Source organism: Thunnus maccoyii, chromosome 7 (genome assembly GCF_910596095.1).
Source record: "Thunnus maccoyii chromosome 7, fThuMac1.1, whole genome shotgun sequence".
NCBI lineage: Eukaryota > Metazoa > Chordata > Actinopteri > Scombriformes > Scombridae > Thunnus > Thunnus maccoyii.
Genome location: NC_056539.1, coordinates 5,411,779 through 5,423,510, shown reverse-complemented (window position 1 = coordinate 5,423,510; position 11,732 = coordinate 5,411,779). Strand labels below are relative to the sequence as shown.

Below are 11,732 nucleotides of genomic sequence, written 5' to 3'. Positions count from 1 at the left end.
ACATGTGCTCACAGTCATCTGAATTAATTTCGGTCTGCACGACTAGACTCAAGTTATTAGTCTACAGCCACAATGAAAAGACACCAGTGGAAGAGTTTATTAAACATTTTTATTGTGAACTCATCATCATCATCATCATCACACACACACACAACAATCTCATGTAGTCTCCAGAGTGTGCTGAATGCTCCATAGCGTTGCCATTGTGTCCTTACTGCACTGCAGACTCAAAAAAAAGTGCCAAAACAAGTTCCTCTCCCATCAAAAGACATAGGATATCTTGTTGATCAACGGGACATCATCATCATCATCACAAACCCAAAGTCAGAATCTTTTCTGTTTCCTGGACATGACGGCCAAGACCGCTGCGTTCACTTCCACCATGTCTGTCAGTGAATACAGGAGTTAGTGTTCAACACGGACATTCAGAGAAACGTTTACACATCCAGGTCCTTGCGTGTGAAATGGAGTGGGACTGGCCTGCTGACAGTATAATGCAGAATATAGTGCTTACTTTGGTAACACTTGACAAAATGCATCTTCGACTCCCCTCCACACTGTGTTATAAAGTGTAGTATGTTGTGTTATCTCGGCTTTATCTCCCAGTTGAAGTTCCCTAGGTCTGTCATCCATTTCCGTGCAAATTTGTGATACACAAAACACATGATAGACATTACTCATTTTTGACTCAACAGCAAAAAGCAATTACTATGCGTAGAATTGATTTTCTGCAGGGCTCATTTTGAAAGTAAAGTCTGGATGCTTTCAGAGAACTCAGAGAACAACAGCAACAGTAGCTAAGAAATAAATCTGTCCCATTTTCTACTGCTCTGAAAACAGTAAGTTGAAGCCTTCTAGTGAGGAAAGATGAGTCTTTTTCTCTTAACAGAAACTGTCCTTTGCTGTCTCTGAAGCAGGTTTTTGTCATTTTAACTAACATGTCCCTTTTTTCTGTATTGTACAATATATTCTAAATGTCAGATATGCAATAGATACATATTTTCAAGTTCAAAGGGAATTGAAAAAAAACAAAACAAAACAAGACATAATACACATTTACATATCTACAAGTTTGCAGATGTCATATTGACCTCATGGTACACTAGCCCTCGTTTAAAGGCATGCAGCATGTGCTAAGGCCAAAAAGTCAACGCTGGCTGATCCGAGCGGCTTTGATATTGGGCTCTGATCAAGCTCATCAAGACAATAGATATATATATATACACACACATACACACACACACGCACTCACCGCTCATACGTTTCTGCCTCTGCATGATGGACACTTAGTAGTAATGGCATCAATATGTTTGATGTTCATTTATAAAATGCTTTAAAAATATAAAAACACATTGGATGAAGTGTGTAAGATAGCATAAAATATTTTATTGCACAGTCTCTTTCTCTGTGTTGTACCTAGCTGGATGGGGTTAGAGGAGTGACAGAGTGACAACCCTCTACCCCACCCACCACCACCACCACCACCACCACCACCAGCTATACCTTGCCCTTCATCCTCTGGTCTCTGTGGTCTCTGTGGCCCAGTTGGGTTTGATATACCCCACATTTTTTCCATTTTCTGCTGAGGTGCAGACTGATGATGTGCTAGCTATCAGTGGTGCTCAGACAGCTGTTTGCCGCCCTCCGGAAGAAAACAAAGACCACAAAAGGGAGGTAACCAAAGAAAAACTAAACCTATAAGTGTAATTCTTATGATATGAAATGATGATGCATTTCCATTCTGAAATTCAGTACTCCAGATCTAGACCTCTCCTCTGAAATGGCTGCTGGGAACACCCTCTCTTCCTCAGTGAGTGCTGACAGCCTGTGTCCTGACTCTGGCGGCCAGCGGGTGCTCGTCACACGGTGGTGGACTTGTGGCTGCCGCTGGAAGGTACAGTGAGCCGCAGGGCCTCCCCATCCTCCTCTTCCTCGCTGTCTGTGTCTTCGAGGTTGGAGCGCAGTCTGATAGGGCCGCCAACGCCGCTCCTCTGCTGGGTGTCCTGGAGGGTGGGGTCCTTGACTCCATCTTCATCTGAAGAATGGTAAGACTCATCATCCCCCACATAGTGATTGACGATATGGATCCCATCAAAAGCGGGCTGTTTGGCCAGGCCCCTCTGCCCTTTTAAGCAGCATATCTGTGGTAGCCAACATGACGAGTGTTAGGGGCAAACTGTTACATCCTGCATGCTAAAATAAACCAAACACATATACTGACAGAGAGGATATGAATAGATACAATTATCATCAGTGATATTTCTTCAGTATCACTGGCACAAATAGAATGAGATGTCTTTCACAAATCTAACAATCACAAACCAAATAGGAACAATGTGAGAACATATGACCTGTGTCCCACTTCCATACTTCATACCAACAGCATATAGTATGTATATACTGTTTTTGCTGTTAGTATACTGGGACAATAGTGCTCATTAACTGCACAATCAAAAAGCAGATTTTGTATACTTAATTTTGTCACTTTTCCAGTGTCAATGCACTGTATACTCAAAAATATGTAGTATGGATCTGGGACACAGCGATTGAATCATTTCTTGATGGAGCAGGGCTAGCTCCATTTGGGACTGCGTTGGAGACAGTCCCTGACGCGTCCTGTTGAAAAGTTTAGGGAGGTGGCTGTGCGCTGCTCTTTATCAGACGTAGGGAGGCTAACCTGATGTATATTTGCCAAAACAACCAATTACTCCTCATGCCCCAAGTCTTCTCTCTAATAAAACCAAACATTCTGAAAAGGCAGAAATCTGACCTTTATGTGACTTGTCTAAATAAGTTTACTCAACTTCTTCCTCTTTCTGTTGCATTAAGCCAGACTGGACTTACAGTTGGTGAGAACTGTAATCCCCCCCCCTTCGCCCCTCGACCACAAGGGGCAGCAGTCAGACCACTGTGGCCACACTCAAACCACACAAAGGTAAGATGACACTTTATTTGAAGCATGTTTTTGTATTACAACAAGATAAAAGGGTGTCATTGGGTTAACTTTCCTCAATACCAATAAAGAGCGTAGAGCCACTTCCCTAAGCTTTTCAGTGGGAAGCATCTAGGACTGTCTCCTGTCCCAAACAGGGCTACAGAGCCAAAGAGGTGAGGGTCAACACAAGGTCAGGTTTGAACAACTGTAGGTCACACGGACATCTGTACCAACTCACCTGGGTCGGCCTGCCATGCAACAGACAGACATGTAGGAAGAGACGTATTACACACATATACATTATACATCAGCGAGCAGTAAAATGGAATACAGAAAATATGCCTATGTTTACCTGCACCTGTCTAAACTTGGCCGTGTCTGTCATGTCATGTAAAAAGAAAATTGTGATCTGATCAACATCTCAAAATTTCCAGCAATATGATGCACGTTTGAGCTAAAATTGTGAGTGAGGAGGCGGGTGGGCTTTGTTACTAAGCCACTCTCAACTTTCAGGTTTGCTCAGCAGACACTTGAGTTAGAATGATTCATAGCGAGCCACTCTCTATCCACGATGACCACTAAGTGACAAAGGAAATGACTCTGAATGCGCCTGTCTACTTCTTTGAAGACGCCATCTTAAAAATAAATGCAAGCATCTCAATCATCAGTGAGAAGAAACTCACCATTTGACATTTGTAATAAAATGCGTCGTCATTTAAGATTTGCTGACATTAACACATTAAAATAAAGGGGAGAAGGCTTTCAGTCCTCTGATGTCAGACAAATTCAGCACTAATCACATTCAATAGTTGTTTTTTTTTTTTTTACAATCAAATCTTCACTTCTACTTACAAAGACGTTTTCAAAATACGAACAGACATCTTTACTATCTATCTTGGCTTTACACTGTGATAAACCAGGTGAAATCCTGTTGTGGAGAGATGTGTATGTATCTGTGAGGGTGTTTTCAAAAGGTATGCAATAGTAGCTCCGCACAGGAAGTCTCTGGGTGTAGTTAACACTTCTACTAATCTGTTAGCCTCAAAGTAAAACCATATCTGAGGGAATGTTGTGAAATCTTCTGAAATGACAGATCAAAGAAATGGCAACAACAAATCTGAATCTCTAAAAGTGAAAAAAAAAAAAAAAAAAAAAAAGTTGCAGAGGAAGGTATTTTGAATACTCATGGACCTGTAGTCTCACCTCATGTTTTAGCTCTGTTATCTGTTCTTTGAGGTCGCGGATGTACTGGCTGGAGTCTGTGTGGTTGAGCTGGCCTTGGACCTTTCCTTCTTCTTTCTGTTGGTAGAAGAGACGTGAGTTTAATAAAAGCTACAGTGATACAGGTGGTTTTCTAAATATTGATACGGTGAAGAACTATTTAGCATCATGTCATGTCTGCGGAGATGAAGTGGTTAAACTTGGGACTTAATGGCACGTGTTAAAAAAAAAAAAAAAAAAAAATCAGCATCACAAAGTGTCCTCCGTGTGTGGCAGATGTCAGGGGAAAACACAAAACTGTGTCATTTGTGCTTGATTTCCTCCCGGGGCCCTGGGGATGAGGCTGGTTGTCAGCTTTAAACAGTTAAACAGCCCATGTGATGTTTATCTTCCTCAGTGAAGACATCTGCAGGCTCTGAAGACAAACATCTTCTCGATCTCAAACCTCAAATCACACCCATGAACCTGCCAGCTATATGGTGAGACCAGTGACAGGCGCACAGGGGAGTTCAACTCACAGGCTGTAGCATGAAAACAGTGAGGCAAGAAAGAGAAGATGTTTACATAGCATAGCAGGGGCGGGGTGTAAAGGTAAAGAGGTGAGACTGTCTTCTCTTGCTGGCCAACACCCCAAAATACAGATAGTGCTTCTGATTCCTGTGGTAGAGTGGGGTTGATATGGCCGGTCCCAGAAGGCCTTTTTTTTTACATGGAGAGGTCTAAACAAGTGAGATTATTCCAAGAATCTGTTGTTTTTGAGGTTTCCCCCCGCTCCAAAACACTGCAACGGTAAAGGCCAGACAGTTAATAAGACTTCCTTGTGCTCAGCTGCGTGAATCAACAGGTGTCAGGCTGTGGCTGGAGATGTCAAACGTCTCACAAAAGTCTGTTGAACTTTGTTTAGTTTCAACGGTGGAGTGATAGAAGAGGAGAAAGTGGGACATCTTTTCCAAGTGCCATGATGAAGTCTTTGTGTACAGTACAGACATGTGCTGACTGCTCTGAACTCGCGTCTTGACCTGGGCTGTGCCAGATTAATGAGATAGATATATCTCCTCTATTAATACAAATACAGAGTAAATCAAAAAGTAATGTCCTTTTTCAGGCTGAAACATTTAGTATAAATCTCTGAGCATGTCATAGAAACCTCAAAATAAACCATGCATATCACCTTTGGTATAGTCTCAGCTTGAAGATGAGAAACCACTTCCTATCATGCCCAGAGACATTGGAGCGGTGGCGTCAAACTGAGGCTATGGCTGTGATAGTGAAAGAGTCCTACACAAAAACCTTATTAGACATCTGAGTTTCACTGACAATGTTCACCATGTTTCTCAGTAGCTGTTGCCATTCAATTCTATCTGTTAAATCAATCTCTGCAGATTAAAAAAAAGTGCACATCATCAAAATGTTCAAAGTGACGAGTTCCTTTATCAATTACTGCCACAGCTCTGTCTTCCTCACTCAGTAATTAGACAAAGCTAATCTGATCATAGTGATGATGCAAACTGTCGCCAACAACATGCGTCACAATCTGAGATGAGGAAGGCAGGAAACTGAAATTTGATTTTATTTAAATTTTCTTGCAACTGAAGCACCCCACAACTTACAGAACAGGTAACCAAACCACAGACCAAGAAGCCAACATTGGCACAGTGATTTCGGCTCAGACACAAGTTAGATCTAATATCCTGCCCCTACTAGGAAGATAATATGCATGCACATACATACATAAGGCCGTGCACACTTTTGACGTACTGAACTAAAAGTTCGCTATGCAGATTCTAAAAAGCGTGAGGGCGGTAGTGGTAAATTCTGGTGTTGCATGTTTTTGCTCTATCACCTAGTAACAAAACCTCAGACCACACTGTGTGATTGTGTGTGCCTGTGAAGGGGAAGAGGGGGAGGTTTTTGTAGGTGTCATACTTATAAATAGTCTGGGCCTCCAGCTAAGACTACATGAAACATCTTAAACTCAGGAATATATTTGCAACGGTACTCTGCAAAGCATCCGCCACTGGACCAAAGTCACAAATGTTTCCAACAGAACTGTCGCTAACTCCACTCAAAGTTGACCAACGTTTTTGGTTTGACACTCAAGCAACTGATGTTCACAGTTTATCAATCAATATAAGCAATAAACTCTATCAACACTTGATGAATTTATTTAAGCAATAATGTTAATATGAACACTATATAAGGATGAAAGGATTCCTTGCACTGCTGCCCAGTGAGAATCAACACACAATTCTGCTATTTTTGTGCAGATTTTAGACACTTTCAGTTCATTGTTTTGATTGGCCCATCTGTACCAGGCTAAGGTGGAAATCACACTACACATGTTTTGCATGTCAAGTGTTTTTGCTCTGGGAACCTCATGATTTATTTCTTTGGCTTTTCCTTTGCTGCCGTACTCGTAATCGTACTTCTAGTAAGTATTTACTGGAAAACAGTCAACTATTACAATCACTGCTTCTGAGTTTCACATTCATGCTTGATTAATTGGTAAAGATTTTTTTCGACTTTCACATTATGTATATCTGGCTGATCAGTGCTGATGAGTCAATAAGCTGTGATTCAAAGTTGTAAAACATTAAATCATTCGAAATTCCAAAATATTAATAATTTATAGGTACATATGTGGGCTCAATAACAAGTGTCAGACACTTACTCACAAATGTCTCCTGACTCATCAAAAAAAAAAACTCTACATATTCAACCGGCTCAAATCTCAAGCAACAAAGAAAGAATTCCATAAAAGGCTTCAGACACATATTCATACTATAGTGCAATTTAAAGCATATAAAAGATTCACCCCCTACAGCCTGCTGCACTCACTGTTCATAACGAAGCTTTATTCTCTCTCTCTCTCTTCTAAAGGAAGTAATCTGTATGTATGTATGTATGTATGTATGTCCTTCGCATATCTCTTGAACTGTTGATCTGATCGAGACTATACTTGGCGGGTGTATGGCTGGGAGTGCAGTGTCATATTTGGTGCAATTTGGACACACAACATGATCGATATTAATAAACTCGGAATAAAGAAGCCAACAGCAAGCCACTCTGCTCCATGTACACAGTCATATCACAGCGGGGCGGGGCTTCAGGGCTCTGACTCTATGCAAGTGCAGTATGGAGCGTCTTTCTTGCCTGCTGCCAACAGCGCTGTCAGCTGAAGAGTCGATCACACTGGATGGTAGAGGAGGAGATGTAGAGACTCTGGTACACGCCTGTTCAAACATGAGTTCATCTGACTTTGCTGCATTTAAAACTGGAGCTGAGAATGCCGGAGTCAGAAACACAGTCACTCTGCGTCACACTGCCCTTCGTTTCCTTCCTCTCTGTCTCATCCCTCTCTGTTTCAGTAACACTTATGTATTTAGTACATTTAGAGACAAGACTGTAAAAGTTTGCGGCCTATCATGTTGTCACACATGTCCAGAAGGATAATGTCAGTAAATTTGAGTAAAATACTGACTTATCTTATCTTATCCAGTGCAAGTGTGCTGCACGAAACATGGGAGAGTAGAAAGGTCTCACTGGTGAAGATTCTGTCTGGATTTAAAACAATTTATTTTTTAATCTATTAATTCCTTATCATTTTAATTGATACATGTGCCAATTAAAACATTTAAACACACACACACACATATATATATATAGATATGTGGTTCTCGAGAAAGCTGCAAGCAGCAATAAGCAATCGGGCACTGCACTAGTTTGAGATAGATTTTTAGATAATTTTATCTTTTATCAATCAGTTCTCTCCCAGAGTTGGTGATGAAGGACCAGGCCTGTATTTGTTTTGGTCACCCTTGTTGTGTGTGGCGTTACATTTGTTTGAGGATAAATATTGGCTTCTTTACTTTCTGTTGTGAAGACGTGTTCACACAGGGATTAAGTTCATCTGCAAGTGTTCAACTTCATTCATCTCCCAATTAAAAGAGTCTTCACACATAACTCCTAAACAAGTTGTATTTACATCTACAATTTGTGCAAAATACACAATAAAAATACAACTAGAAAACTAAACTAATATAGTTACTGTGTTTAAAGCAGCTCCAGACAATCTTGAACTTCATAGATTGTGTGTCTTAACAGATTTATGATTTGGGACATAGTTTTACTTTTATTTTGGAAAGACCACAGCAGTCTGTACTATTTACAGACTGCATCTCCTGGTTAGTTGTTGATCTTACATTTCCACTGCTATATATGTCTCTTACACTTGTGAAACTTAAGTTTCAGATCTTAAATATTTCTGTACAACATTACTAATCTGCTTCATTCGGAGTGCGTGGGTGTGGTTTGATCAGATTTGATTGCTGCTGGTGTCTCCTTAGCAACATAAGCAAAGAACACATCAACTGCTATCAGATTTAGATTCTTATACTGTGATTGGTGGATGGAAATCGATGACATCACCTCTTTCCAACAGAGCTCCGCCCACTTCAAAGAGCTCAAACAAAACACAAATACAGAAATTACTCATGTGAAGTAACCACCGTCATTCTAACTTGCAACCAGATACTATAAAGTCCATGAAGAAGCTCACAGTAAGAAGCTGATGAAATACTAACGACCAAACCTTCATCCCATCAATGAAAAGAAGACAAATTTAACTCAGTTTTGTAACCTCACACTGCTGTGTGGGACATTTTTCTCTTTGTGTGAAGGAAGTTTAGAAATGTTAAATGTGGTTTGTGAGGGAGTTGAGGAAATCCAAAGCTTGTTGCGGAGGCTGCAGTGTGATGTTACAGACACACAGAGCAGGGGGTGCATGTCGACTTTACCTGAATCTCAAGCTCTGAGATCTGTTGCTGGAGTTCAGCCATAGCAGCAATGTTGTCAGCTTCTCGCAGCCTCACTGCCATCACCTCTTCTTTGCTCTGCACAAAACAAGACATTATCTCAACAACAGGTCTGGATCTATGATGCTGAATGTCCATGTTTTGTAGACTATTTAGATGACACTAAAATGTCTATTGAGCTGTTAGTGTGTCAGTGTGAATCTCTCAGGGGGAAAACCCTGAGAGATGGGAGGTGTTGCATCACCAGCACAGACCCATCAGCACTGGGATATCATTGCTAACAACAGAGTAAGTTGCTGTTGAAAGATACATATATATAAATATATATATATATATATCATTTATATGATATAAATGAGGCTCAAGGGCGAAGACTTAACACAACTGGACCTTCTTTCTCTTTAGAGTAAAATAATCTATAATATACAAATTTACATGTCACCATGAACTCTGAAGTTTTTAAAACCTTGAGTTATATTTTAAAAATCATGCCTCAATCCTGCCGTGCAGATCAGTAACAGATTCCTACCTTGCACTCAATCTCAGCTTGTCTCCGCTTGATCTCTTGCAGTTGCACGTGTAAATCTTTGTTTTGCACCGTCAGTGTTTGTACACGCTCCTGGAGACACCGGCTCTCCTGTTCCGCCCGTCGCAGGTGGTTGCTGTGAATCTGATTCTGAGAGAGCAAAGAATTATAGATTTATAGATATAAACCTTTTTTTTTTTACTTTGACAAATCCAACATTTCTGGATATATTCAAACACAAAAGCTGAGTGATGAGTTCTTCTTGCATTGCTTAACACTTTGGTTTCTGAGTTGTTTGGGACAGATGACTGCTGCCCCCTGAAGGCTACTGTGTGACAATACAAGTGGAGAATACACTTATTTTCCAGCTCATTTATTATTTATTAGACATGCTATAGGTAAACATGATTACACCGTACTTACTGATGTGTCCGTACTACAATGCACATTTAATTCCTTATGATTAATGACACTGTAATGAAATAAAAGCTAAGAATCTGATAAAGCAGGACAAGTATTTAATTCAAGGAATCTGTGTGAACAGGTGAATGTGGCCTCTGACCTGTGTCTCCAGCTCCAGCATCCTCTGCCGTGTCTCTCGCAGCTCTGCTTGAGCTTCGGCCTCACGCAGCCTCACGCTCATCAGCTCGTCCTGCAGCTCACTCAGCGTATTCTTCCTGGGGCTGTCCTTCCAGCGACCAGCGGTGCGTGCCAAGTGACGCTGAGGAGAGGTGTTACAGTCAGTCCAATGATTTACACTCTATACTTTTTTCCATTTCCGTTTGACAGCACTGTAATGTGTAAGGTTTAAGCTGTACTGCATGGTGTGTGCTGTTTTGCATTTTGAACCTTTATTGCCTCTCACTCTGCAAGATATCTCTCTCCAGGTTTTAATCAGATGTTTGATCAATGACTTGTCTTTGTCAGACTTGTCTTGTGAGCTGAGGTGTTAGTACTCACCTGCCAGTGCTCTTCCAGGTCTCTGACCTGCTGTCTCAGCTCTTTCAGGCCCGTCAAAGCCTCCGCCTCCCTCAGCTTCACCCCAATCAGCTCCTCTTGTAGACGCACAACATTGGTGTCATCTGGTAGCGACGTGTTCCTCTAATGGAGGTGTGTAACAAAAAAAAGAAGTATGTTTTAAAAGCCAGCAAGGGTAATGATAGGTGCACAGTAATGTAGCCCAGTTGTATGGTGGCTGAGATTTGAGAAGTAAAGTGTGTCTGAGGCAACACACCTTTTCCATTTCCAGGATCTTGTCTTGCATTTCCTTGAGAGCACACTGGGACTCTGCCTCCTTCAGCCTGGCCTGCACAAGCTCTCTCTCCAGCTGCAGAACGGACTCCTCAGAGAACCGAGGGGCTCCCTTCTACAACCAACATGACATGTGATTGAGCAGAGACTGCAAAGCAGAGCTACAAGTGTCGATACCTGTGTGTCCTCAATGTCAGCATTTAATGATGAACAAAATATTCAGCCTCCAGTGATGTAAACCAGAGCCCACAAATAATTCCAGTCTATTAATATACTCATCTTATGCCACATACATTATATTCTTCGGGAGAAAATGCACCTCATGGCATCTTCACACTCTACTACACAGAACTCAACCTTAATTTCTGATGACACCAACCATTTTGCCTTTCACTTACACATAAATAATTCATGACTGCTCATTGTGAAACAAGATTACACGTTATGTAAAACATGGTAATGCCTGCACATTAACATCTGGAATCCAACCATCAATAATTAAGACTGTTAGGTCAATATATATGCAAGGAGAGGATTGAGTGAACAGAGTGCCATGTGTGAAATCTACCAACCTGCTGCTAACAAATTCATGAATGCATTTCAGAGAATGCAGAGGACTGTAAATGGTGGCTGAACTGTGTAGTACTCCATGTCCCGATTTGAATTCATGCATACCAAAACAGTTCATTACACAAAGCCCATGTGCAAAGTGAGAAAAGTCCTGCTCTGCCACTGCTTAGATTGTGTTGATAGGCAATATATGCCAACCATGACACATCTGAACTCTGGTGAAAACAAACACATTATAACTGATCCAGGTGGCAGTTCTAGCACACCAGATAATCTTTACAGCCTGAGGTTTCAGCACTGTACAAACACAAAGTGATCTGGGAAAGATCCCACTCTCAATGTCACGGCTCCTGTCGCACACTGGGCAGGACCTGAGCCAGTGCAACCTGCCAGCTGGGGACTCTGTGGCCCTCCT

The 11,732-nt window shown here is 41.3% G+C and overlaps 1 protein-coding gene and 2 long non-coding RNA genes across 6 annotated transcripts in view; 2 read left to right on the top strand and 1 right to left on the bottom strand.

The window, feature by feature from the left end:
• Positions 1-90: 90 nt before the first annotated feature.
• The window catches only part of evi5b (ecotropic viral integration site 5b), a 34,087-nt gene continuing 22,445 nt past the window's right edge, over positions 91-11,732 (bottom strand). For both annotated transcript variants that reach the window (XM_042416204.1, XM_042416205.1), the window contains 7 exons: positions 10,731-10,862; positions 10,457-10,597; positions 10,059-10,217; positions 9,500-9,646; positions 8,953-9,048; positions 4,139-4,234; positions 91-2,141 (listed from right to left, as the gene is read on the bottom strand). In XM_042416204.1, coding sequence (XP_042272138.1) covers positions 1,860-2,141; positions 4,139-4,234; positions 8,953-9,048; positions 9,500-9,646; positions 10,059-10,217; positions 10,457-10,597; positions 10,731-10,862 — 1,053 coding nt within the window. In that variant the 3' untranslated portion in view covers positions 91-1,859. The remainder of the gene's footprint in view (positions 2,142-4,138; positions 4,235-8,952; positions 9,049-9,499; positions 9,647-10,058; positions 10,218-10,456; positions 10,598-10,730; positions 10,863-11,732) is intronic.
• LOC121900167 lies at positions 1,957-10,127 on the top strand. Of its 2 annotated transcripts, none has more exons than XR_006096918.1 (3): positions 1,957-2,045; positions 2,834-2,935; positions 10,041-10,127. It is a non-coding gene; the product is annotated as an uncharacterized LOC121900167 (long non-coding RNA). The 2 variants fall into 2 exon arrangements; XR_006096917.1 differs by having other exon boundaries at positions 2,830-2,935.
• LOC121900166 lies at positions 10,138-11,729 on the top strand. 2 transcript variants are annotated; one of them, XR_006096916.1, is made up of 3 exons: positions 10,138-10,227; positions 10,475-10,606; positions 10,746-11,729. It is a non-coding gene; the product is annotated as an uncharacterized LOC121900166 (long non-coding RNA). The 2 variants fall into 2 exon arrangements; XR_006096915.1 differs by having other exon boundaries at positions 10,145-10,235.